This window comes from Diplotaxodon limnothrissa, linkage group LG7, assembly GCF_057381915.1.
Source record: "Diplotaxodon limnothrissa isolate DT_005_m linkage group LG7, D_limnothrissa_male_GT1.1, whole genome shotgun sequence".
NCBI lineage: Eukaryota > Metazoa > Chordata > Actinopteri > Cichliformes > Cichlidae > Diplotaxodon > Diplotaxodon limnothrissa.
The window spans coordinates 64,386,656-64,413,296 of record NC_140602.1 but is presented as its reverse complement, the minus strand read 5'-3'; the positions used below and the strand labels follow the sequence as shown (position 1 = coordinate 64,413,296).

General features: G+C 42.1%; 3 protein-coding genes across 3 annotated transcripts in view; all 3 read right to left on the bottom strand.

Annotated features, from left to right (window-relative positions):
* Positions 1–1,006, bottom strand: part of hipk3a (homeodomain interacting protein kinase 3a) — a 33,285-nt gene extending 32,279 nt beyond the window's left edge. Inside the window, exon 1 of the mRNA XM_085360133.1 lies at positions 637–1,006. The gene's annotated coding sequence lies outside the window, so the exon portion shown is untranslated. The remainder of the gene's footprint in view (positions 1–636) is intronic.
* A 3,975-nt stretch (positions 1,007–4,981) lies between these two features.
* tcp11l1 (t-complex 11, testis-specific-like 1) lies at positions 4,982–12,169 on the bottom strand. The gene is made up of 9 exons (XM_085358701.1): positions 12,028–12,169; positions 9,699–9,831; positions 9,501–9,621; positions 9,186–9,406; positions 8,776–8,912; positions 7,345–7,514; positions 7,059–7,240; positions 5,374–5,546; positions 4,982–5,271 (listed from the first exon to the last, which is right to left on the bottom strand). The coding sequence occupies exons 1-9, from the start codon at positions 12,167–12,169 to the stop codon at positions 5,048–5,050; spliced, it is 1,503 nt and encodes a 500-aa protein (XP_085214827.1). The 3' UTR covers positions 4,982–5,047.
* Positions 12,170–16,884: 4,715 nt separating this feature from the next.
* On the bottom strand, positions 16,885–25,465 carry LOC146629549 (DEP domain-containing protein 7-like). The gene is made up of 12 exons (XM_085358700.1): positions 25,399–25,465; positions 21,078–21,263; positions 20,836–20,977; positions 20,647–20,742; positions 20,203–20,384; positions 19,541–19,739; positions 19,299–19,450; positions 19,010–19,171; positions 18,737–18,879; positions 18,537–18,662; positions 17,857–17,932; positions 16,885–17,096 (listed from the first exon to the last, which is right to left on the bottom strand). The coding sequence occupies exons 1-12, from the start codon at positions 25,463–25,465 to the stop codon at positions 16,885–16,887; spliced, it is 1,743 nt and encodes a 580-aa protein (XP_085214826.1).
* Positions 25,466–26,641: the final 1,176 nt, after the last annotated feature.

The following is a 26,641-nucleotide window of genomic DNA, read 5'->3' as shown; positions in this document are numbered from 1 at the left end:
AGAGAGCCACGACACACACAAGTGTTTGCGTGTTTGTATGTGCTCACGGGTCCAGCTAGCGTCCACCCCACAGTTTGTTACTGATCAATCTAGAGAGGCATGTTAGCACACGGGGAGGGTGATGTGTGCCTGGCTGTGTGTGTGTGTGTGTGTGTGTGTACGTGTTTGGGGGATGGGCAACACCAGCCGAGACACCTGTTGGAACTTATAAACTGACAGGCAGCAAAGTAATTTACTCAAACTCACTCAAAAATACAAGTGCGAACTTTTACAGGTGTTATATCTTTACTAAGGGACAAAAATGTGTCAAATAAAGTCGTTTTTTCAGTACATAACTTTTTCAAGTTAGCATAAGTTAACAAAATGCATAGCTAAAGTTACTTAAAAATGAACACACATGAAAGGGCACACTAAAACCACACACCTGAATAGCTACCGTGTGCCCTAGCTCTAATTAAGCACGTTTTTATCGCCAACAGTTTCCAGCTACAGGGGACAAATCGAAGTTAGCAGCTGTTAGCAAACAAGCTAGCCATGAGCGAAGTACTGTCAACGTTAAAGGGACATATGAAACAAACACCAGCGCAGCACACAAAGTCCATTTGACGCCCAGCCTTGCCAGATAAGGTGACATACCTTCAACAAAACCAGTAAATCGTATCGCCCAGGGTGTGAAAGAGCTGGCTAGCAACGAGGACCCGCACCACAGTCGATTCCTGCAACGGTGCTGCTCCTGCTGCTGCTGCCATCTTGTTCAACGACGAGGACACACCGAGCGACTTTTCGCACATTTGAAGCACTAAATAACGCAAATAACTATCTATTACGAGAGCCCGACGTGACCCATGCTTTCCACAGCCGTCTCGGGTTGCGCCGAACGTCACTCTTGTGCCTGCTTAGGACAAGGAATCCGTGTTTCTAAACTTTTGCATGTTAATACGCCTCGTCCCCCACGGAGATAGCTGCTGGCGGGCGGCTAGCTGTTGCTGCTGGTTCGGTAGCTTGTTGCTTCTCCGCATGTGTGGAATGTTGGGGAGGGCAGAGGGAGGGGACAGTAAAATAATAACAGTGCTGTCTCCATGAAACACTGACTGAGCTGCAACGTTTGATTTCTGTTTAGATGTGCCAGAATTAAAACTTGTTTTTAACAATCTGTTCATTTCATCATCTTTTGAACTTTATTACAGTACTATGAATTTGTATCCACTCCAAAAAAAGATGCTTTGTTTTTACACGCATGGCTTCATCAGCCCCCATGTTCACCACAAGTCAGTTGATAATGTTTATACTTCTTTTAGCTCATTCTAGCTCACTGTGCTGGCATGATCCCCATGTTTAAATAAAACACTCTCTAGCTGAGCTGTGACAAAGAAAATGGCACAAAGGACAGTCGGTGGCATGTAATAATACACCAACACAGGAGTACTGGTTGCTTCTGATTCTCTGGTCCTAAATTAAAGTTGCCTTTTGTGTTAGCGGTGATCAGCTGAAGCTTCTGTGTGCTGCTATTTTTGAGTCTTTTTAGGGAATCAAACAGAATCACTCATCGGTAATAACTGGATTGCACACCAAAGTGATAAACACAACACTCAAAGATGTTTAATTGTTGTTTAATTCTTAAATAAAATGTAAATTCAAATGTTTTGTTTTCTTCTCCATCACATCCACAGTTAGTATGCATACAGCTGGGGGAATCAGATCACATGTATATTGATGCAGAATAATTGAAAGCAATAATTGCAAGTGTCATTTTGCACATTACTTCATAATACTTTGCTGAATGTAGCCATCATATTAGGTACACCTGTTCAACTGCAAATATATAAGCCAAATAGCATTGCATTGTAGCAACCTGCTTTTCAAGCTGAGCATCTGAATGGCAAAGAAAGGTGATTTATTAAGTGACATGGATGTGGGTGCCAGAGGGGCTGGTCTCAGTATTTCAAAAACTGCTTATCTACTGAGATTTTCCCACACAGCCATCTCTAGGGTTTTTGGAGAACGGTCCAAAAAAGGGAAAATATCCACTAAGCAGGAGTTCTGTGAGCAAAAATACCTTGTTGATGTCAGAGGTCAGAGGAGAATGGCCAGAGTGCTTCAAGCTGATAGGATGGCAACAGGAACTCAAATAACCAAGCCATGCAGAACAGCGTCTCTGAATGCACAACAGTCCAGCCTTGAGACAGATGTGCCACAACAGCAGAAGTCCACACTGGGTGCCACATCTATCAGATAGGAGCAAGAAACAGAGGCTACAATTTGCACAAGCTCAACAAAATTGTAGTTTCATTTTATGCTGTGACGTTCAGATGGTAGGGTCTGGATTTGGCGTAAACAGTATGAAAACAAATGTTTTTGACTAACTTTTAGAATATTTGAATTTAATTCAAATATTACATGAACTCTTTGGGAATGTCAGCCTTTTTCTTTCGTTATTCCTTCCCCTTGAAAGGTTTAAAAGCAACTGTAAAATCTAAAATCATAGTGTATAATTTTAGATATGAAGATTGTTTTTAATACATGGCTGAAAATCCTTTGCAGTCAATGACTGCTTGAAAGTGCACCACCTCCCTTGATATGTTATGCCAGGCCTGCACTTCTGTTAAAACCCTTAAATTAAAGCTGAAAATTTAAAAAAATTATAATTGTCCAATAACGTTCAGAGCTTACTCTATGTAGATTTAGTAGTAATTAAGATTACGGACAAAATGGCAGCCAGGCAGTCATAATATAAGTGAAACAAGTTAGCTATTGGATTAGCCAAAACACACCCCAGTGCAGTTCAGGACAAGACAATGCATGTTAGCGTTACAACAGTGCGAACTTAGTCAGCTCTAAAGCATTCAAAGTGCATGCTCCCATCATGCTGTTGCACTTATTTCTTGGTTTCTTTGTAGGCATGTTCAAAAACATTAAAATAGTGGTCATAATTGCCAACAAAACTTAATTCAAACACACGCTGTTTTGAAGAATAAGTACAAGTCTCCCTCTGGTTATAAATTGCTCTTATGCAAGTATTTGATCGCACGCTTTTTATTGCACAAACGCAACGCCTTGTACTGGTTTTTAAATTTGAGATCTGGCGCCACCTACCGCTATATAAGTGTATTGCACGCAAGCAGCCTAGCGATACACAGAAGAATGCACCAAATCTTATTGGAGTTAATAATGAGAGCTCTATTATAAAATCTTTAAACGTTTTATTTCCCTCACAGTGTTTTTGATGAACGCAATCAAGCTCTTTGATGTGAAGATGGATTCAAAAATAAACACAGACTGCTGTGTGGGACGTAACGCTTTATTGTCATGTTCAACGAACATTCAAAGTGTAGTCAGTGTGATCAGTCAGAGTGTTATTCATTTGGGGAATGGCTGACGTCATTCTGCCTGAAGGAGTGAAACAGTGTTACAACCAGCTGTGTGGTAAGTTGTAAAATATGCACGAGAAAAGCCAAACCCCAACGAGAAGTGCTTGTTAAAATGAAATGTTCCAGCTTCTTAAAAACAATCAAAAAATCAATACGTAAACATCAGTTAAATTAAAATAGTTCGAGTTGGTCAACAACACAAGTCCCTTGGTAAAAATTACAGTACAACATATAATGCAGGTTATTTTCATTTTATCTAATATGCTGGAAACTATCTCACTTACTGCGGGTACAAAAAGTCTGCACACCATTATTTCCAACAGATAAACGGATCCTTTTCTTTTTCTGTGAGCAGGTATAGAAGAGATTCAGATCATCTTTTTGTTTGTTGGTTTTTTAAGTCCAACCTTCATCATTAAAGGAAACTAATTTACTTTATAGTGAAGAATTTGTTTAGCTGGGTTATTGTACATATTTCTGAAGCTACTGCAAGGAGTCCCCTGTCTGTTTAAAAAAAATCCACTAGTACTTACAGATGCATGAACTAAATGCTGCAAAAAGATTAAGGTGTATAGTTTTTGTACCCTCTGTATTCTCTTTCAGTTCCAGTGTAAAAGACAGCATGCAGGCATTTGCTGTCTTGCTCATTCTTTCGCTTGTGTGAGCTACACAACTGCTTAGAGTGCCAGTTAAACGGTGCCACGAGCAGTAAGTTAAAAAAACGTAACGTACTGATGCTTTCTAAATACTTTAAGGCTTTTACCCATCACATATCTCACTGAAGGGGTCAGCTTTGTCAACTCATCAAGGAGCTCTCTGCCAGTGTTTTAGAAGAGCTCCACCTCACCTGTCAGGAGCTAACAGGAAGGAGCATTCAGGCAGATTCACTAAAACACTTTCCCCCACCCCCACAAATTCGTTTTAAAAATACTCAGTGACTTGTTTATCCTGAGTAAACAGATTCCTTTTCAAATATACTTAAATGACCCTTTCTAAGTAGAGATTGTGGCTCTTTTTTGATAAATGTAATAAAGCAAACACATCTGTGAAATACCATAACATCTCCTGGCAGCTCCTGACAGGCGGGGGCAGCACTGGAGCTTGTTGGATGTTGGGGGGAATTTCCTAAATTAGGAAAAAGGATTGTGTAAGAACAGGAGACCTGGGGGTTCAATTGTAAAGTCGGCAGTTTAATTTGCTGGTAATGACAGCAGCTAACTTCTTTCAGATCCTATATCTTCCTACTTTGGGACACTTTTATGATACATACGCTGACACTTTATCTTCCTGAATTCTTTCTTTAATTGAATATTGCGCAAACTAAGTCATAAGGACTCTACCACGTATGGTAAAGATGCAGAATACCCCAAAATATTAGTTCTGGGTATTAAACTGTTCCGAATGATACCCTGCCATGCTATAATACTGAATACAGGCTCATCCAAGACAGCTGCTAATAGGTCACAAATATGAGGTTTGACATTTTTCCAAGCTAACAACTTTGTGGATTAATGTAACTGAGATGTGAGTCTATTTTCTAATCGACTTGGTTTAAGGTGCATACTTCTCTGGGCACCTCCCGTGACTGTTTTCTTTAAATCTTAACCGTTACTAGTGAGAGGAAACTGCAAAAAATCACAGACTGCTCTCCACATTTCTCTTCTCCCTCCCTGCAGAGTTTATGTGTCTGTGCCGGGACTCTCCCCTGGTGCCAGTATTTTCTGCAGGGTCTTTTGATAGAATGGGGAGAAGACCAGCTTGTTGTAGTTGACAAGGCGACTGAAGTGAACAGCAAGCTCTTTTAGCTCCTTGCTGACTGGAGCCAGACCTCCTGGCAGAGGAGGAGGGGTCTTATGTTGGCTGGACTCCAGGGAAGCCAGAAGGTAGTTGTGAACCCGAGATTCTGAGAGGAGAGAAGAGAGTTTAACTGTCGCTGACAAACACCTTCACTGAACTGTGCACCGCTGGTGTTGCCTCTAAGGAAGTAAGAAGTAAGTGCTCTTACCCATCAGCATGTGGACTGTGTTGTCTGGTTGGATGGCGGCGGAGATTTGCCCCTTCAGAGCGCTCTTTCGGTCAGCTGAGAATGGAGAGTAGCCATGCTGGCTTAGACACTGACTCAGCTCAACACACAGTTTCTCCCCAATGGTTGCCAAGACCTCCTGTGCACTAAATGAACTTAGGACAGATCACAAAAAAAAGCTTTAGTTTTATAACAATACAAGTTGTTAAGTTAATAAGCTTCACAACAAAAGCCAAGCTTTATGCATCTTCTATCCATAGTTTTCAGTCATGTAACTAACTCGCTACCCTAGTGTGCAAAACCATACTCCATTATGATGGCTAACAGTGGACAGTCGGTAGTATTGTGGGACAAATGTGCTTTTTTACCCATCTGTCTTGAGCTAAAACTTCTTGGATTTTTTTTTTCATTGGAGAAAAGCTACAACCTTTAATATATAATAAACTTATTTTACTGATACAATTAACTTTACAAAAAAAAGCTGTATGTAATCAGTACTTCATAGCCATCTATCAAACACTGTCTCAAAAAAAATTGTAACTGCTTTGGCCTCTTGTTCTCATGTTCACAAATTAAGCCAATTTAGAATAAATGGCGTGGCTGTAGCTCAGGTGGCAGAGCAGGTCAGCCACTAATCAGGTCGGTGGTTCGATCCCAGGCTGCCTCCTGGCTGCATGCCAAATATCCTTGGGCAAGATACTAACCCAGGGGTGGGCTCAGTCCACGAGGGCCGGTGTCCCTGCAGGTTTTAGATCTCACCTTGGGTCCACACACCTGAATCACATGATTAGTTCATTACCAGGCCTCTGGAGAACTTCAGGACATGTTGAGGAGCTAATTTAGCCATTTAAATCAGCTGTGTTGGTTCAAGGACACATCTAAAACCTGCAGGGACACCGGCCCTCGTGAGATTGCCCACCCCTGTACTAACCCCATGTTTGCCTACTGGTGGTGGTCAGAGGGCCGGTGTCCGGCAGCCTCGCCTCTGTCAGTGTGCCCCAGGGCAGCTGTGGCTACAATGTAGCTTGCCATCACCAGTGTGTGAATGGGTGTGTGGCTGAAAGTAGTATAAAGCGCTTTGGGGTCCTTAGGGACTAAGTAAAGCGCTATTCAAATACAGGCCATTTACCATTTAAATAGTTAGTACAAAGCACATCTTTTAAAACTGTTGGAAAACACACAAACTCCACAGAAAGGTTCCAGTTGACCAGAAAAAAATAAACAAAAACCCCCTTAACATAGTGACAGCAAAGTCCAAAAAAGTTGTCCAGAAATTAGTGGTCCATCTTTCATATACAATTCGTGGAAACAACACTACTCTTGTCTAAATGAGGCTAAACTAGTCACATCACCACATCTGTGAAACTGATGGAATCTACAGTGTCTCTCTTTATTTTTGCTGAATTCAGATCAGGCACATTGCAGAATATGTCAGCATGGGACCTTTCCAGAGAAAGTTACCTTGAAATTCAAACTAATCCTAAGTCGTTCAATTTACGCATTAATGCAAGTCAAATTAAATCCACTCTGGCTCAGTCATATTTGTCCACCTTTGTTTATTCACATAGAGAATAATTAGTGCTTGAGGAAGTGAACTGAAAGAAATGAAGGCAAATTTGGCCACTGTAGCTTTAAATATAAAAAAATATATATATCTTTGTGCTTACGGTGTATGCATGTCTGCAAGCAAGACGTTAACAGTGTTTTTGAGGGTCTCCATCAGTCCTGGCAGGCCTGAGATGGCCTCCCCAGTTGTAGTGTAGACAATGAGCAGCACAGAGGAGAGAAGAACCAGCTGTTCAGCCTCCTGCTGCATCTCCTGGAATCGAACCTGATCCATCAACACCGTCTGTAGATAAAAGCAGAGGAGAATTTTAGGATGAAGCGTAGAACACAAGAAGTGAAATCTAAACAAGCGCTGAGATACAATGAACCAGGATTTATTGGGTTTACCTCCGGGAAGGGGTCTGAGTCGTGGTCCCACCTGAGCAGGCGAAGATAGGCATGATTATGAACACTGAGGGGGTGGAGTGAAGAATCAGATGCAGCACCACCTGTTGCTGCTGAGTCTTGCAGGCTTTTTACTGTATCCTCAAGCCATTTCTCAGTGAAGTCTAAGGCATCTGAAGGAGAAACGATCATTGTTATTATTCAGTATAATAATAGCAGTACTAGTCAGCGGTATTACATCATTATAGAATATAATACAGGAGTCTATAACCAAGATTTTTTCAGTTTTCTGTATTGTTAAATGTAAAAGGTTCAGACTACACTAGACAGAAGGGCTAACATACAAATATTTTGAGTAGAGCAGGGATGCACAGTGGTATAAGATGAATTATTAAGTCTATGTGTAAACACTGCATCAAATCAAAGCTGTTGCGTGCTGCTGAAATTCACCTGATTTTCAAAAAGTATAACAAAGAAGTGGCATTCACACAGGAGTGACTACACCCCTGTACATCACATGCTTTTTAAAAGCATTCAATCATTGTGTAACTTATAACTGCAGTATTCGTGGGTTGACAGATTGAGTATTTCCCTTTTGTAAAAAATAAAAAATAAATACGTTAATAAAGCAAACAGTCAAATTTGAAGATGTTTGGTTACAGAAAAATGCAATTTTGTATCCTTTCTGATCTTTGGATATCTCACAAACAGCAATGAGCAATTAGAAAACAATGGACGCCACAAACTGCATATATAAAACACGCATATAGCTGTCACAATGTTGGCTTGTGAAGTCAGATTGCAAAGCCTCAAGCGTTTGTTCAGGTTTTGGCATCCAGATGTCAAGACCCCCGCTGCCTGATTCTGATGAGGAGCATAATTAATAAAATAAAGATTATGTTGTATTTGATTGGACTGGAACCTGGATGTTGAGCTGATACAGTCCTGAGTCACAGAGCAAGAAAACTGAGGGCCATACTCCAACAGAAATCCACATAACTAGTCTTTTTGAGTCACCCTTTGCTGGCCAATAAAAAGAATACAACCTCAGTGGAAAGTCTGACTTTGCTTCACTTTTCACATCTGGAAGCTACATCCATGTTTTATACAGTCTGTAGTACATCTTATTAGAGCTGCAGCTCCTACAGTCATGTTCTGAATGACAAATGGGCAACTGTTTCAGTCTTGCTACAGAGGTAATCAGTGGGTATCACAGTACTCAAGATGGTGCAAAGGACATTGCACAATGTTAACGTCTACAAATCTACCAGCTAATGAGAGATATGTTTTGGGGTTCTGTATTTCATATTGCAGGTGATTAGTCTGAATACAGTAGAATTAGACACTGCGGGTTGTGTGCTATTTAAATAATCATATGTAATGTTTAAAGCTAATAATGCTCATAACAGTAAATATGAAAGTTGTATCCCTTACTTGGTTGTTTCTCCAAAAACTCCTGGAACTTGTTCCTCTCATATTCAACAGACTGTTGCATCAGATGTGGTCTGATGCTGCTCAGGGCAAAGTTAGCCATGTCCACCTTCATCAGGTCCAGCACTGAAAATATGGCCCTAAAACATGACAGATGGAAAAAATGGGCAAACTCTAAGCACTGATGATGAAATATACACATTTCATGACAAGCCAAACTTTTAATTCAGTCTTGGTAAGTCTGGATCTGTACTAAGAAGTTGTTAATAGCGCTTTGAGCTATAATCAAAGAACAGTCGCTCTTATACAAGCTGAGAGCTGCATGGTCTGATGGGAATGAAATTACACAATCTAAAAATAAACCACAGCCTGGAACATGCAGAGCTAATGATGACCTGTCTTCCATGGCTTACTTGAGCAGAGGCACAACTTCGGTGATCTGCTTCAGCTTCTGGATGTCCTCGTCTCTGCTGGGGGCGCAAAGTGAGCCCATCATCCACACAATGAACTGGGACAGACGACCGATGTCAAGAGCTCCATTTTCAGCTTGCTGCTGGATCAGGGGCAAGTCCAAAACCTCCTCAATCTGAGAGCGCAGACGACCGTGGCCTGGTAGCAAGAAAGACAGCAGTGTCTAAAAGAGGGGAGACGAGAGGTTAAAAGAGGTTGGTTAAATCTAGAGAAGGATGATTGAAGAATACGAATGAATGCAGGCTTCAGCATCTCACCTCTTTGATCTCAGCCAGAAGTTTGATGGCGTGTTCATATGACGGTGGATCCTCCTTCAGCTGGGCTTCCAAACAATCCCAGAATGCTTTGTGCATGATCTCCTTCACTCTGCGCTCCAAACTGTTCCAGAACAACACGCATGCTTTTATATCTGCAGCAAGAAAGAACTCACACTGAGGAAAAGATCCAGTCCTCACCTTCCTTCAGGAAGCTCCGCGGGTTTGATTTGAAAAGCCTGGTTCACCATTATTTCATGAGCCAAAGCCATGTTGGTGACTCCTTTAGCTGTCTCCATCAGTTCCTCCACAGAGACAAACCTGGGTGGGCTGGCTAGAAAGAGAAAATGTATATATTTGTACACAATTACACGTCATTCTTTCAAAAGATAAAGTTTCCTTCATCTGGAGAACACACTGGATATAAACCCATTTACTGAGCGCATTATCTCTCACTTCCAAATGGATTTAGTGTGAATGTTTTACAAGCAGGCAACACTAAGTGCAATAAGCGTTGATCTCCTCAATTCATCAGTCAGAGTCTAAACAAAGCTCTCTGTTCAGCAGCACACCTGCCTTTAAGCAAAGCCTCTGTTGTTGTGGCTCACGGCCATGAGCAAAAACAAAAAGTCACAATGTTCCACTCTCGTGAAGTCATCATCTGCACAAATCTAAATCTGGGAATAAACACATGAGAACATTTTCTACATCAGAACTGACAAAGTTAATCTTTTTCCGTCTTATACAAGTCCAAGCTGTTTTTAAGTGGACAACACTGTGTCACATATTTAGTAGTACTCATGTGGATATATGGCTTTGGAGGAGTATTTTGTTTTGAGGTTTTTTTTACATTTTCGAGGGCTAGCATCCTCCACAGCTGGAGCTAGAATTGATGTTTGGACTTTCCAGACCCCTTTGCAAGGTTTTTAATGTACACCGTGTCACAGTTTACTGTGTTCAGCACACAAACCAAATGATATTACCTGCCAAGCATCTTAGAAAACATGGCATTTTAATACAGAACGCACAACAACGAGGCAAAGTAGTCTGTCAAATTTGGTGTGTCCAGGTTTAGTAAACCTACCAATCAATTCATAACCAATTAGTTGTCATTACTGAGAAGGTACAGCTGAATCTTCAGAGGTGGATGATGTATATACTGCATGGACAGTGTAACCGATAACTGCTAATTGCAAATGCTTGTATACATCTATCATTCTACTTCTTTTTGCAACCTACATTTGGCTAGCTCTAGATAAAAATCAGTCAATCAGTAATAAACCCATCACACAGCCTCACTGACATGAAGCGTCTCTGTACACAGTTCTCACAATTCTACTTATTGACTCACTGGCAGTGACTGCAAGAGCCAAGTTGGTCAAAACAAGCAAGCAACACAGACAAGAAGATTTTATCTGCCAACGCTTGAAGGCATGTGCCTGTGAACTGAAGCATTCATGGTCTGACTCCTGTGGTCAAAAACAGGGCAAAGATCACATGTTTGAACAGAAGAACTGAGCTGTTCTCACAGCATGCAAGAAGAAGGGGTCCGAGCCCAACTCCAGCCAGACTGCTAAACCATCTGTGCTGCCTCTTTCAGGACATATTCTCACATGTATGTAGAAGGTCTCACAGCCAACATGTTTATGGATGACCTACCCTCAGAAACACAGGCCTGCAGGGGAAGCAAAGGCCTGAAATGACAGTGAGCAGCAGGAACCAGTAAATCTTTTTTGAAAACGTACTTTTAGGTAGAGGTGGGCGGATCGATCCAAATATCAATAGTATCGACACCAACGCTGGTATCGGTATCAGAGCAATACTAGAGTGACAGGGTCGATAAATGTATGTATATATACTTTTTTAATGAAAGAATACACCTCAAGCATGCACTATGAACAATGTCTGAACCTCTGTGTGTTGATTGTCACATCTATTTATAGCCTATATAGCACATTCAACCAACAGAAGCTGACCCAAAGTGCTTTACGGGTGGGCACATTTATATTCCGGGTTTCAAAGTACATGAAAAGCTGAATAGTGTTTTTTGTTGTAATTACTAATTATTGCAGTACGTAATCACAATCACAGTAAATCACAGTGATTTAGTGGTCAACAAATGTGTTCAAAATGAGTAAATTAATGATGATACATCTCATAAATCACGACACACTGCTCGTCCCTAAATAAGGTGCCTTTACAGGTTTAAAAGTATCGGCATTGGTATCAGCATTTACTTGGTATCAGATGGATACCAAGATATGCAGTATGACACAGCACTACTTTCAAGGATGTGCTATTGTTCAGTTTTCATTTCAGTCACATGACAGGCTGTGACACATTTAATCCAGATCACATTCATGTGTTTAGCCAGTTTATTCAGTTGAATTAAAACAAAGTTTCACAGAAACTAACCAGGAAGTCTAACAAATCTGATGCTTTTACAAAGTCTCTGTTATACGATCATGATCTCATTAGTTAATGAGCAAGCCTGCAGACAGTACTGAACAGTTAAAATAAGCCTGATCACCTTGTGGAGTGTTGCCTCTGTGAGGACTCGGAGTGTTCGCCCGGACCCTCTTCCTAACCGTCTCCCCAGAAGCCCCCTGCCTCTGCTCCTCCTTCGACTCCTTGTCTCCTCCATCCTCCATGTGGTCTGCCTCCTTTGGCATTCTGGAGTCTGCAGGAAAACAGGTGACATGGAGATTTGAATGTGCAGGGATTTGAAATCTGAGAGTCTGCTTTTAAGAGCCCAATCACTATGATACAGCCAGGTCTTTGTAGAAGGGTGTATAGCAGGGCTACACCAGGAAGCAGTGGCTGTCACGTGAAAGGACCTCACTTAAGAGCACAAAGAAAAAGAGATGTGCAGATTTGTTTCTGTGGTGCTCAAATGATGACATCATCTGGACTGGTAGAGGATGAGAGAGGGGAGGGGGGGATCCGTGTGGCAGTGCGATGCTAAGACTGAGGAGGTGAAGTAAACAGAACAAAGCCTCATGGGTACTGTGGCTGTCCTCGCAGGCTTCGGTAACGGTACTAACCTTGTCCTCGGCAGCCCCGGGGGGAAGAGACGCGTCTGATGTGGAGCTCAACTTATCTAACGTTAGCTTTATAGTCAGCGTGAACGCCGCTTTCTGTTTAACAATAACAACACAACAACAAAGCTTTATGACACCGCTACTCCTTCATAACCCAGACACACGTTTATTCACAACTTCACCGCCGCCAGGCACCGCGCTCAGGAGAAGAAAGGCTTTGGTTTATCCTCGGAAACTCCAGCTTTTTTATTTACGTCGCAGCCCTCCTCTGACGGGTTGCCGCTAATCAAGAGACGCTTCCTGGATTGGGTGGGACTAGCATGACGTAACAGCCGAGCCCCCCCTCCCAAACGCACACACACACGGACACAGCGGCAGAAACGTTACATTTATTAGGGCCCGAGCACTGAGAGTGATGGGTGACATCTGCAACTCAAATTTCTCTAGGAAAGCTTTAAGGAGTTGGTCTTTGGTTACAGTGAAAAGTGTGAGTTTTTGTTAAGGGTGTGACCCCAGCAGTATTGATGAAGAAAAAAATTAGTATAAGTCAAAGAAATCCAGTCTGATCAGTACCAGAATTTTCAGGCGTGATGACAGACCTGCCCTGAACAGATTGATATGCCCATAGTTGGGTTGCGGTCACGTGGTTCTGATGACGCGCGGAGGCAGCGCGATTTTTGAGTGGAGGGCGGAAGTAAACATGGAGGACACTGTGGAGAGTCAGGAGAGCAGCTATTGTGCAACTTTAGACCCCGTTTCTCGGGAGAGATATAAACAGATAGTTAAAAAATATATCGGACGTGATCCGTATTCTTTGAAAATGTCCGAATACACCACAGAAGTAAAGGATTTGCCTACTATCGAGGCTGTGGATATCACCAACTACTTGGTCCTCCAGACTTCTTACTACACTAGGCAGCAAATGAAAGCTTTCAAGAGTCTGGAGGCGTACAATTTTTTTGTCAGCGGGTGGGTCCACAACCTTGGAACAAAACGTCTCCGTGATGGATACAGTTTGGTGTTTGCAAGGGTGAGTGTTTGTTCTTATATTGCTTTATCTTAAACACGCTAACAGTTAGCGGTAGCGGCTTTAACGTCAACAAACATGCCACATCCTTAGGACTTCGTTAGAGTGACAGTTGTTTGTTTCAAGGTAAACCATTCTCAGCGGTCTAACGAGACACCTCTGAAGACTTGGGTAATTGCAAAGGAGGATGGAGAAGTGATTGCAGCTCATTGCAATTGTATGGCAGGGTTAGTAGCCTGTTCTCCACTGTCACTAGGCTCAAATCCGGGCTCTCAGCCGTCTGTTGCATATCCAAAATCGCCTCTGCACATCGATGCTGTTCTGCCTTAAGCTTCATTCTTTTCTCTCGTTTGAGAACTGATTCCGATCTGGGTTTTCGTTCGTAGCCGAGATTGACCGTCGGAGCCCAGTCCTCCGACTCTTCGTCATCCAAAGCACTTGGGCAGCCTATAGTCCCAATCAAGTCAATATTAGACTACTAACTTAAAAGCACTAAGTAAACGAGAATTTAACGACAACCTAATGCTAATAAGTTCGTTTGCAAACATAACATTACCTCTGACGAAGTGGTCGCTGCAGACACGGGCATTGGCAGACTCTGCTCCTCCCGACTGTAAACGTAAATTTAAAATCCATTTTTTCCTACGTTTTTCGGTTAGAATTTTCCATTTTTCTCCTCTTCGTTGGGCTATTTTTGGTACCCTAAAATACCGTTTATCAGTTTCTCTGGTCGACCTACTGGAGCATCCGTAAACACAACAGGACATAGGCATTTTGCGTACTGTCTGTCTGTGATTTTGCGCTTATCTTTTTCACTTCCGACCGCCAGTCAAATTTCGCGCTTTACGTCGACGTCACGTCTACGTCAAATGAAACCTAGCTATTGTCAGGAATATGCAGAGCGCCACCTAGTGGGAACAGGAAATGTCATGTCTTTCACTTTGATATACTGATTATCACAGGTTCATCAGGTCCACCTCAAAAGCGGTGAATATTAACTTCAGTCCCTCATGATGCTTCAGTGAGAAAATTAGGAGTTGGCCCACTCCTCTAATGTCATGAAGGCTTTCTTGTTATGTGATCATTTTCATGGAATATTGCAAAATGGCTCAACAGCGCCCCCTACAACATTTAAAAACATCAGCCTCTGCTCTGTGTTTCATCTATGATTTTGAAACCTGGTAAGCTTATGTAAGCTATCAAGATGTACAAAAATGTCTCTTGGAGCAATATCCCAAATCCAACAGGAAGTCAGCCATTTCAAAATTAAAGTGTCATTTTGGCGACACCTTCCCTTCTTTTCAGACCTCGTACATTAGATTGACTCGATCTCCAGTGCAGGGGATCTAAAGACCTTAATGATGTTAAATTGCGAAGCTTTTTACGTTCAGGGAAACGGGGTGGTCATGGCGGCACGTGGAGTTTCAATCACTCGCCAAAAAGCATTAATCTGCTGTCACTCAGAAACCAAGTTCAGTCTCTCCCAAACTTCGTATGTATGAGTCGAGAGTCAAGCTCGGAAATATTTGATATGCCATTTGTCAGTAATAGTTAGAGCGCCACCTAGTGGGACGACTATAATCATCATTGAATGAGATGAAATTTTAGCTGGTGGTTCTACGCATGAATTCCATCCATGTGACATAAGATCGGACATGCTGGGTGTAGGTGTTGGGCGTGTCTCGATGCCCTGGGGTGCGAGGACCCTCAAAACGCTGCTCGCAGCTTTAATTTGATTGTAATTGTCTAGCTGCTCAGATGTGAAGAAGAAGAAGAGTTTCCTTCTCAGACATTTCCAAATTTGATTTCAAAAGAACAAAAGTACATTTTACATGAATTTCTTCTTTGATAGACAATAACTGGCCTTCCTATACATTCCTATATATGGATGGTAGAAATACACAAGAATGTTACAAAATATCAGCTAAAGGAAGTGATAAGGTACAAATATTTTGTTACTGTACTTAAGAGGAATTTACAGGTATCTGTACTTTACTTAAGTATTTTTTTCAACCATCTTTTTTACTTTTACTCCCTACATTTTTAAACAAATAGCTGAACTTTTTACTTAAAATTTCAGAACAGGCTCGCTACTTTAGGTTCAAAGGTCAAACTGGTTTGAGCCTAAATGGGGGTGGGGGGGTTGTCTCACACAAAGGGATGAAAGAGCAAAAACATAAATTATGCATAATTTATAACGCTATATAAGACCTATGTTTTACTTTCTTACTTTGAATACATTTCAGAGCTTGTACTTTTTCACTTGAGTAAAGAAGTTGAATCAGTAACTTTCACTGGAGTATTTTTTAACACAAGTATCGGTATTTCTATCCAAGTAAAGAATGTATGTACTTTTGCCACATTTTCAAAAGATACACTTCTCACCTCATTGTTTGAAACACCTGTTCAGCTGATATATTTAACTAGCCAGCACCATGGCAGCAACTTAATGCTTTTAAGTATGCAGACACAGGGAGGAGATGCTGCTAAAGTTCAAACTGAGCATCAGAGGAAGAATGGTGATTTAAGTGACTTTGAATGTGACATGGTTGTAAGAGCCAAAAGGACTGGTCTGGGTATTTGATAAACTGTTGATCTATTTAAATGTTTCCCCACATTACCATCCATTCTATCTAATATTATATCCAATTTGCTGTACAATGAGGTTGAATGCCTTTTGGAAAACAAAAACATACATGCTGATTGATATCAGACGTGTTACGTGTAACAGATTTACAGAAAGTGAACATTGTTTTTGAGCAGGTTATTTTAATGCAAACTCACTCCATTGTTATGAAAGTTTGGAACCACCCCCTCAGGTTTTCAGTCAGAAAACGGATCTACAGAGAACTGAGGAGTGTGAATGAGTGGTTTCGTTTTATTTTATTTATTTATTTATTTTTTTAAACTCTATTAATGTTAAAGATTTAAAAAAACAAAAACAAAAAAAAAAAACCTCTTGAAATATTTAAACAGCTTAGAGTCTAACACATATAATGCTTAGAGTAGAAGTTCCCAACGTGGCCACCTCAGGCTCTCTTCCAGAAAACAGTTCATTGGCAGAATATACTTGCAAAGAGCTGAATGTTTCACATTTTACAGAGATGCATTTGAGATTTTGTAAACAATTGACATTTTATTCAATAGTAAATACACATACATGCTTTAGTATTCTTCAATATTTATACATTTGATATACAGACACAAACTTACTGTCAGTCAAAAATGCATCTGTGGAGATGGTTCACTTTTGTATAACAAGCAAGTAAAAAGGCAAAAAACACTTTAAAGAAAACAGCAGAGACAAATCTGCACAGATCTACAGCACACTGAAGGCAGAGTCACCAAAGTACTGGTTAAATATTTCTGGGTGGGAAAGGTGAAACTGTCTAAGAAGACGCTTTTTCTCCTTGGCTGAGATCTTGGTATCCAGGTGGATGTTGTTTAAGAGGACCCACAGCGCTTGGTTGGTGGTGGTTTTTGTAGAGCTTTGTAAAGTGTTCCTGTCAACCTGCTGACAGAATGTAGAACCTGAAGAAGAGAGAGAAAAAAAAAAAAAACGTTAAAGGAAATGAACATTGCATAATTGCCAATTTAATGTAACTACAGACCTCCAGTCTCAGCTGGGAATAAAGTGATCTGGAGATTCTGCCACCACTAGGGGGCAGTGAAACATCAATAACCTACACATGATGTAGACCAATTTATGAATCACAACGGACGAGGAGAACAACAATAAAGAGGAAAATTTAATTAAAATTGATTTGAATAGAAATGTCTGGATATTATTTAGTTTTTTCTGCAGATTATAGTCTCCACCAGGGAGCATCTGCTCTTTAGCTGCATGACCTCTTAGCTGTTCTAGCCAGTTAGTCTATGGCAGATCCAACAGTGCTCATTTTTCTTAGAAGAGAGCCTCACTCTGTGGAGATGAGGGAAATCTGCTGTTGCAGATATTCAGGATGCCACGCCAAGAAAATTACTGCATGTTGAAGAAACTGTTTCACTCCATCAGTAATTAAAGATTTTTGGAAAGACTGTCATAGTAATACACAGTCATAGTGAGAGAATTTTAAGAATTTAGAGCATTGAAAGATCGTGCGACCTGTTTGAGTTAAAGAAAGACTTCATGTTAATGTTAAACGATAAAAGTATTTTACTGAATTACAGATACCATTCCTTTTGTGTTTTGCAGTGAGACGGAATTGTGCGATCTGTTCTGGAGTTTCTCCATCTTAAAAGGAAACTGATGTTGTGTGTCATTTACCAAAAGTAATCAAAAGCCATTTACCCGTCACATCCGGCAGTTTCTCCTGTACGAGGCAAGCCAGCTTGTCACTCACTACTTTGTGCAGAGCCCCAGGTATCTGGAGCAGAGAAAAAAAATAAAATAAAAAAAATTTACAGAACAAAGCTGCGCATAATCCATGAACACCCCCCCCCCAAAACAAACAAACAAAAAAAAACAACCCCAAACCACAGTTGGAAGAACAAGAACTGTGTAGCTTTACATTTGTATTTAACCCATTCATATTTTCCCACATTGTCTTCCTTTGTAATATCTACTGCTTCACAGCACCCCAAGCGAACCTTCGAGACACATTCCCATTTACATCAGTGTCTGCTGTGTGGCCACTTGTGTACAGCTTTTTTATAATTGCCATCTCTTCTACTACAAGTCAAAAGGGCCCCATGCAAACACATTTTAAGTTGTTGGACAAGCAGAGGTTACCAAAGAGAATATTCTAGATAAAGTAACTGATTACATTAAGGATGGCCAACTACAGTAGGTCATCCTTAGCGGTGGTTTGCGTGACCAGATCACAATGGGTTTAGTTCGTATGTACAAACATTTCTTGCACAAATCTTTGATCATTTTTTTCTCCCCGCTTTCTTGCTGCACTGGGGCAAGAAATCAGGCAAAAAAAATTCATCATCACTTTCTCACACAGACCAAAAGCATTCTATTACCTTGAAGATTTCTTTAACATTGCTTAGCATAAAGACCAATATAAGATCTTCTTTCTCTTTGGAGAGAGCCTTGCTGTGTAGGATCGCCCTGGAGAAAGACCTCTTCACTGCCAGCCTGTTCTCAATCTACAGATGACAGAGCACATTCTTTGATGTCAGACCCCCCCCCCCAAAAAAATAAAAACACCACTTGCTCTCACCTCCTTGTCCACTTTAATCCCATGTGGGTCAGCTGCCAGAGACACGAAGATAAGCAGCCTACGGAGCTCATCTCTGCAGCTGTGCGGCAGCAGCTTCAGACACAGTTGCAGAGCCTCGAGAGCCTTATCCAATTTAACATTTACTGAAAAGGTGAGAGAATGAAAGAGAATGTGCTGCAAGTGGTGAGGTTATTAAAAATCTTTGGAGGAGAAGAGAGCATGGTTGGAGACGCGGTAAAAATCTCACCGTCACGTCTGAACCAGTGTTCTTACCGAGCAGCTCTGTGATGGCTGTGTAGACGTCAGTCATGTGCTGCGGCAGAAGTGGAAGCCTGTTTGTGATGCTGTAGTGTTTGACCAGAGTCCCATATAGAAGCAGCTTACACTGGGCCAAGCCACTTGGGGAGAGATGTGTGTGCTCTGCACTGTTGTCACCTGAGTATTTTGAAGCTATTGTTAAACATGCCATCATTTGCAACATAAGCTATACATGTCTCTCACCATAGCTCACCAGTGGCGTTTACATGCTTTACCCGATTCTGATACTCATCATACCACTTGCCTCTTTCTTGGACGCTGAGACCAGCTGGTTCTGGGTCACAGCTCTCATTATCTTGAGGGAAACAATGAGGCAGCTCCCTGCTGAGCTCCACTACCGGCTGGTCAGGCAGGAAGTCCAAACAGTCCAAAGCTGCACAGAGCCACTCATCTTCCCTGAAAAATGAGGAGGAAACAGTGCAAGTGAGATCAACAAAAGATCAAATTTATAAAAAAAATTAAAGATTTTTAAAAATCCAAACTTACTGAGAGTCTCGGAAGGCCTTGAGGATCTGTCGGTCCAGGTGGTTGCTGCTGTAGATCAGATCTGGGTTATTGTGTGCCAGGTTGGCTGGAGATGGAGAGGATGGGCTCTGCCTGCACTGAAGCACGCCTTCCAGCACAGGGAGCTCCACCAGGTTTAACAGCCTGAGCAGGGTCTGCTCCTGCCACACCTCATCCACCACTGCAGGAAAGAGCCAGAGGAACCAAGTTCTAATTGAGTTGCAGCCTGTGCAGGTGTATTGCTGCCTTTTGTCCCGCTGAATGCAGTCTATGATAGGATCCATGCTGTTAAACTACATGTGTAATGTTATTTGGCGTCAAACATTGCCTGATAGATGCATATATTGCTCAAAAGCTGAATAGATCATTCAGCATTAATGTCAAATTAACAGATGTGCAAGTCACTCAAACCATGTGAATGAATGTACTCCGATTATCCTCAGAGATGCCAGATTGTGGCTGATCCAGTACCATCTGCTACATGTCTCTTTGAATGCAATTTGCTTGATGATCACAGCTATGTAGTACAGATTTCCTGCTTGTCCTTTGTATACCACAGCATTATGTATTGCAGAAACATTTGCTTTAGTTTAGTTGTTCAGGATTGCTTTAGTGATGCATACGAAAGAAAGATTTGTGCTCACATGATTGTGGTAAACCCGTGGCTGTCTGTACCCTGCACGGACTCAGACTCAGACTGTTCATCGGCAGCTCCAATGATTGGCTGCTAGTGGCGGGAGCATCTAGCTGGCTGGAAGTATGAGTGAAGAGGACTGGGGTGGACATCTCAACAAGCGATGCAGGGGGACAGGTCTGCTCTTCCTGCCTGAAATGCAAGAGACACGGATTTCAGGCACAGTAAATTCAGACCTTGATGGATCTACGCTACAAAAGAATTCAGCCAGTCCCAAAGGTAAAAGCAAGGTGTACCTAATAATATGGACAGTGAGAGTATACAGTAATATTTATTATTCAATTCATAAAATATTCATACATGAGATACATTTTGACTTGATGCTACCTTTGGTTAGATGTTTTATATGCAGTGTGCCTGTAATACAGATAAATAAATATTTTAGAGGTGATACCTGTCTGAAGGAGCGCAGGTGAAGAACTTTTGGATCCCATTCACAAGCACACCTTTTTCCAACTCATCTACTGAAGGAGTAGATGTGTCTACAAACCTGCATGTTTATATGAAATGTTTAGGGAATGCCATCACAGGTAGAAATTTATTTATTTATTTTTTTAAAAACAGTTCGTTTCATGTATCCAACCTGTAAAGAGCGCTCTTGCTGTCATGAAACGCATCCTGTTTCTTGTCTTTTCCCAGCACTTTGGTTCCCACCGCCTCAAACACGCCGCACTCCAACAGCGCCTGGCACACACACACCACTTTGTCCCGAGACACGACGGCACCTTAAATTTAATCAAATAGAAGGGCCGAATATCATAAATAAAATGATCTCTAGAAGGTGAAGCTATGGGAATAAAACAGCATCTACAAACCAACACACACCCTCAAAGCCCTTCGCTTTAACAATGTATTCTGCCAGTACATCCACACCCTCTGAGCCAAGGAAACAGTCACTGTGGGATTTCAAGAGGACTCGTCTGCGCTTCACGGTCACAGTAGACTTCAGGTGGGAGATAAGGCTGCTCCACATGGTGCAAGACTGGACTGGCTTGGAGGCCACACAAGGAGCTTTAAAAAAAAAAAAAAAAAAAAAAAAAAAAGGCACATTCAGAACAAACTCTTAACATATTTTACAGGCAATTTGTGCAGGGCACGATTAGATATATGCAAAAGGACAGAAGAGACCTCTTAAACACCTTTATAGGAATATATATCTCTAAGAGAATGAGGGAAAGGAGCAATTCCACCTTGTAGTGCAGTTTGCACAAATTGTTTTAAAAATGCACTCACGCTACAAACAGGACAGAAGAGAAGAAAAAAGGTGACGGTGAGACAGCGGAGGCTCGAAGCGAGGAGGAGGTTTAAACCGTGTCTGCCGTCTATCGTGATGGGTAATGTGCGATCGTTGGCAATTAAAATCGACGAGCTCTCAGCACTGGTACGGAGTCAGAGGGAATACCGAGAGTGTAGCCTGATGTGTTTCACCGAATCATGGCTGCACCAGGACATTCCCGATGAGAATGCTTCCGTGGAAGGCTTCCACACTGTTCGGGCGGACAGGGACAGCATCGCTAGCGGTAAGCGTAAAGGAGGGGGGCTTGCTGTTTTAGTTAACAACCGGTGGTGTAACCCTGCCAACATAACAATCAAAGAAAGGATTTGTTGCCCGGACACTGAACTGTGTGCTGTTGGACTCAGGCCGTATTATTTACCCAGGGAATTCTCTCACGTCATCTTGGTGGCTGTTTATGTACCCCCCTCTGCTAACCCCACAGCTGCATGTGACACTATCCACTCTGCCATAGCTCGGCTACAGACTCAGCACCCGAGTGCCTTTATTGTGATCTCGGGTGACTTCAACCATGTATCACTGGACAATACACTACCAACATTCAAACAATATGTGGACTGTCCCACCAGGGGAGAGAAAACTTTAGACTTACTGTATGCTAACGTCAAGGATGCATACAGCTCCTCCTCCCTCCCCCCACTTGGTAGGTCAGATCATAACCTGATTCACCTCACCCCCCGCTATGTGCCAATTGTGAGGAGGGAACCTGTGACCACCAGGACTGTTAGGAGGTGGTCAGAGGAGGCAATAGCGGAACTACAGGGCTGTTTCGAGGTGACCGACTGGGAAACACTCTGTGAGCCTCACGCCGAGGACATCAATGGGCTTACTGAGTGTATCACAGGCTACATAACTTTCTGCACCGACTCCATTGTTCCAGCTCAGACTGTTCATTGTTACCCAAATAACAAGCCGTGGGTGACTAAGGACATCAAAGCCCTCCTCAACAACAAGAAGAGGGCTTTCAGAGGGGGCAACAAAGAGGAGGTGAGGAAGATCCAGGTGTTACTAAAGGACAAGATCAGAGAGGCTAAGGACAATTACAGGAGGAAGCTGGAGTGGAAACTCCAGCAGAACAGCATGAGAGAGGTGTGGAGGGGCATGAAGACCATCACTGGATTCAGGCCAACCAACAGCAGGGGAGCTGAGGGAGGTGAGAATAGAGCCAATGAGTTGAATCTGTTTTTCAATAGATTCGACACCACAGTGTCTGCTCCCACCCCCACAACCTCACCTGCAGTCAGCCTGGAATCCAGAGCCACACCACTGTGCCAGCCTCTCTCTTCACATGTTGCCTCCTGTGAGATTCCTGACACCCCTCCCCCACCCATCACCTTCACTCAATACCAGGTTGAGATGCAAATGAGGAGACTTCACTCAGGCAAGTCTGCTGGACCAGACGGAGTGAGTCCCCTTGTCCTCAAGACCTGTGCCCCCCAGCTGTGTGGAGTCTTTCATAAACTGTTTATGCTGAGTCTGAGTCTGCAGAGGGTCCCGGTGATGTGGAAGACATCATGCCTCGTCCCTGTACCAAAGACGCCTCGTCCCAGTGGCCCCCAGGATTACAGGCCCGTGGCACTGACCTCCCACATCATGAAGACCCTGGAAAGGCTCATCCTGGACCAGCTGCGACCCATAGTAAGACCACACCTGGATCCCCTTCAGTTCGCTTATCAGCCTCGTCTCGGAACTGAGGACGCCATCATCTACCTGCTCAATCGTGTCTACATCCATCTGGACCAGCCGGCGAGCACTGTGAGGGTCATGTTTTTTGACTTTTCCAGTGCTTTCAACACCATCAGGCCGACCCTCCTGGGTGATAAGTTAGCAGCGATGCAGGTGGATGCTTCTCTGGTGTCCTGGATTGTTGATTACCTGACAGGAAGACCACAATATGTACGTCTCCCACAGTGTGTGTCTGACAAGGTGATCAGCAACACAGGGGCACCACAGGGGACTGTCCTCTCCCCCTTCCTCTTCACCCTCTACACCACAGACTTCAGCCACTGCACAGAGACATGCCATCTTCAGAAGTTTTCTGATGACTCTGCGGTGGTTGGATGCATCAGCAGGGATGATGAGACAGAGTACCGGGCTGTGGTCGACTCCTTTGTCACGTGGTGTGAGCAGAATCATCTGCAGCTCAACGTGGCAAAGACCAAGGAACTGATCGCGGACTTCAGGAAGACCAGGAAACACTTGACCTCTGTTTCAATTCAGGGGGTCAGTGTTGACATTGTGGAGGACTATAAATACCTTGGAGTACACATTGACAATAAACTGGACTGGGCTAAAAACACCACAGCACTTTACAGGAAGGGCCAGAGTCGTCTCTATTTTTTGAGGCGACTGAGGTCCTTCAACATCTGCCAGAAAATGCTGAGGATTTTCTATGAGTCTGTTGTGGCCAGTGCGATCCTCTATGCTGTTGCATGCTGGGGGAGCAGGCTGAGGGTCGCAGATGCCAACAGACTTAATAAACTGATCCGTAAGGCCAGCAATGTTGTGGGGATGGAGCTGGACTCCCTCAAGGTGGTGTCGGAGAGGCGGATGCTGTCCAAGATAAAGACAATGTTGGATAACACCTCCCACCCACTCCATGACATGCTGGTCAGTCACAGGAGCACGTTCAGTGAGAGACTGAGATTACCGAAAAGCACCACTGAACGACACAGGAAATCTTTCCTGCCTGTGGCCATCTCCCTGTACAACGCATCCACTTAACACACTGGTTACTGCTACAACTACACATGTTTCTTTTCCAACTATTTATTTATGAGTGACTTATGTATGTATGTATGTATGTATGTATGTATGTATGTATGTATGTATGTATTGTACTATTCTTAGTTAGTGTATTGTCTGTCTTGTCTTAATGTTGGTTTAAAATGGAGCACTGTAACAAAAAATAATTTCCCCCAGGGATCAATAAAGTATTCTGATTCTGATTCTGATTCCTGATGAGTCAAGACAGTTGTTAGGCTGCTGATGTAAATTGATTCATTAGTGTATATTTGACAAAGAATCTGAATTGACATGTCTCACTTTTTATATGGCACGAATCAATGTGTTTTTTTATCAGGTGGCAATATGTCCTAGTGCAGACAGAGGGGAAGAGCCAGGGCCAAAGGTGAGGCACATCAAGCACAGAATAATAATTTTAATCTGAGGATAAAACGCAGGTATTGAGGCTGAAAGAAGCTTCAGTGCTCTCAGAAGACTAAAAAGATGGCTAAGGTTAACAATGACTCAAATGAGATTAAACAATGCTGCTGCATGTCCACCAGGAGAGACTGGACAGTATAGATGTAAAACAAACATGCCAGCAGTTTATCTCAGTTAACGAGAGGAGCAGGCACGTGTTTGGCTCCTTCACATAGTGGACATTGAGTTGTGTGGGACACCAGTAGTCCATGTCTGTTGCTGTAACAGTAGTTCATGTTTAGAATAGAAAATCTCAGCTCACTGATTTGATCGGGGCAATAGTGCCTAATCTGTTGCATAATTTTGCTGAGAGATCTTTTACTTTGTGGTAATCTTAGAGGAGTAGTTTTATGGCCTAAAATACTTAGTCATTTGTTTAATAGTAATTTAACATTATAAAATTCACATATAAAACTATGAATCATCCGTCCCCACCAATGCCAAAACCAAATCTACGCCCTTGGAAAGGAGAGAAATCAAGGGTTGAGGAGGAAGGTTAGACTAAGCACAATAACGGAAACCTTAAAATGACCACTGCCAAATTCTTTGCCACAGCTGTTTGTAAGTGTAGCTTTGCAACGCTTGCTTAACATGAGAAAAAAACAATCAGATCTCAGTTCAGGCCTCCGCCAGGTGCAAACAACTCACCTTGATTACGCACACACAATTTCTCCGCAAGGTTCAGCGCTGCGGCTCTTTCTTTTATTGAAGCCATGCTTCTGACGGATTACAAACGTTGAGAATGGGCGGGTATAAAAGCAGGAGGAAGCAATCAATGAAAGCGCCTCCAATCAAACAAGCGCCCTCTCTGGCGTTTGTGTGCAGCTCTGTAATAAAACCGCTAGAGGGCGCTAGTAGCTCAGTCACACAGAGACCTCTGGCTATGGAGGTCTTCAACTATGTGAACTTTGTGTTTTACTGACTTGCTTTCATAGATTCAACTAATGAATAATGGGAACAGATCTTCTGATCCTCTGCGGAGTCATTAGCCATAGCTTTATCAACACTTTATTAAAAAATAATTTATATAAAAGCACTAAATGATGGAGTGATCATTTATTTTAAATATCAAATTAATTTAAATATTTAAACAAATGTTATGCATTTTTTTCTTCTCCGTTTGAGTGCCTGCAGGTGGTGTAAGTAAATCATGACCATCTGCCTGTGTCACATTACTATTGTGCAAAAATAGGACATCTCTATTAGAACTCTATTCTATTAATTTATGCATACATGCGTTTTATTTGTGCATTATATATTTTTATAGAAAACTACTGTCATATTAAAATTTGTATTTATATATTTTAAAGTTTTTGGACATTTCACATTTTTGAAAATCTTCTCAGCATCTGTCCAGTGCGCTTCCTGTAGTTCGCCATCTTGCTTGCTGTGCTAATTGCTAAAGGTAAGCTACAACAACAAGCAAACATTTTATTTGAAGTACTTACTTATGGCAGTGCCTAATTTATTTCTCTGTTAAATTAGTGTACAAATATGTATTTCAGCATTAATATGGAAATGTATGTTTAAACAGCAGAGTCATGTTAGCTACAACTAGGTGGCTTTAGCTTTAGCAATCATTTTTGCTAGGCTAAACAGTTTGTGCTTATTCTGTTAGCATGGGAGTTTGATAACACTGGAAATACCTTTAGAACAACAGTACAGTCACAGTAAAAACGAATGCTCTGCATTTATTGTGTTGTTTATCAACATATCTGGGCCTTAGTGTTTTGTTAATACCCAGATTATTAGTTATCATCAGGATAATGATAACTGATTTTGGTACAGTTGAACCTAGAGCAACATTAGTTATCATAATCCAGGAACACCACCAATATGGGCACATCAGATACACCTGATATTGACGAGTCTTACACTGTCAGCTTTCTTC

Excerpts from the sequence above, each read along its gene's own strand:
- LOC146629549 (XM_085358700.1), bottom strand. The coding sequence starts at position 25,465 with ATGGCTTCAATAAAAGAAAGAGCCGCAGCGCTGAACCTTGCGGAGAAA. Across the intron at positions 20,743-20,835 it reads AGCAAGAGCGCTCTTTACAG|GTTTGTAGACACATCTACTC; the intron begins GTTGGATACATG and ends ATAAACATGCAG. Across the intron at positions 19,740-20,202 it reads CACGGGTTTACCACAATCAT|TGGTGGATGAGGTGTGGCAG; the intron begins GTGAGCACAAAT and ends TCTTTCCTGCAG.
- tcp11l1 (XM_085358701.1), bottom strand. The coding sequence starts at position 12,169 with ATGCCAAAGGAGGCAGACCACATGGAGGATGGAGGAGACAAGGAGTCG. Across the intron at positions 7,515-8,775 it reads GTTTTTGGAGAAACAACCAA|ATGCCTTAGACTTCACTGAG; the intron begins GTAAGGGATACA and ends TTTCTCCTTCAG. Across the intron at positions 7,241-7,344 it reads ACTCAGACCCCTTCCCGGAG|ACGGTGTTGATGGATCAGGT; the intron begins GTAAACCCAATA and ends TTTTATCTACAG.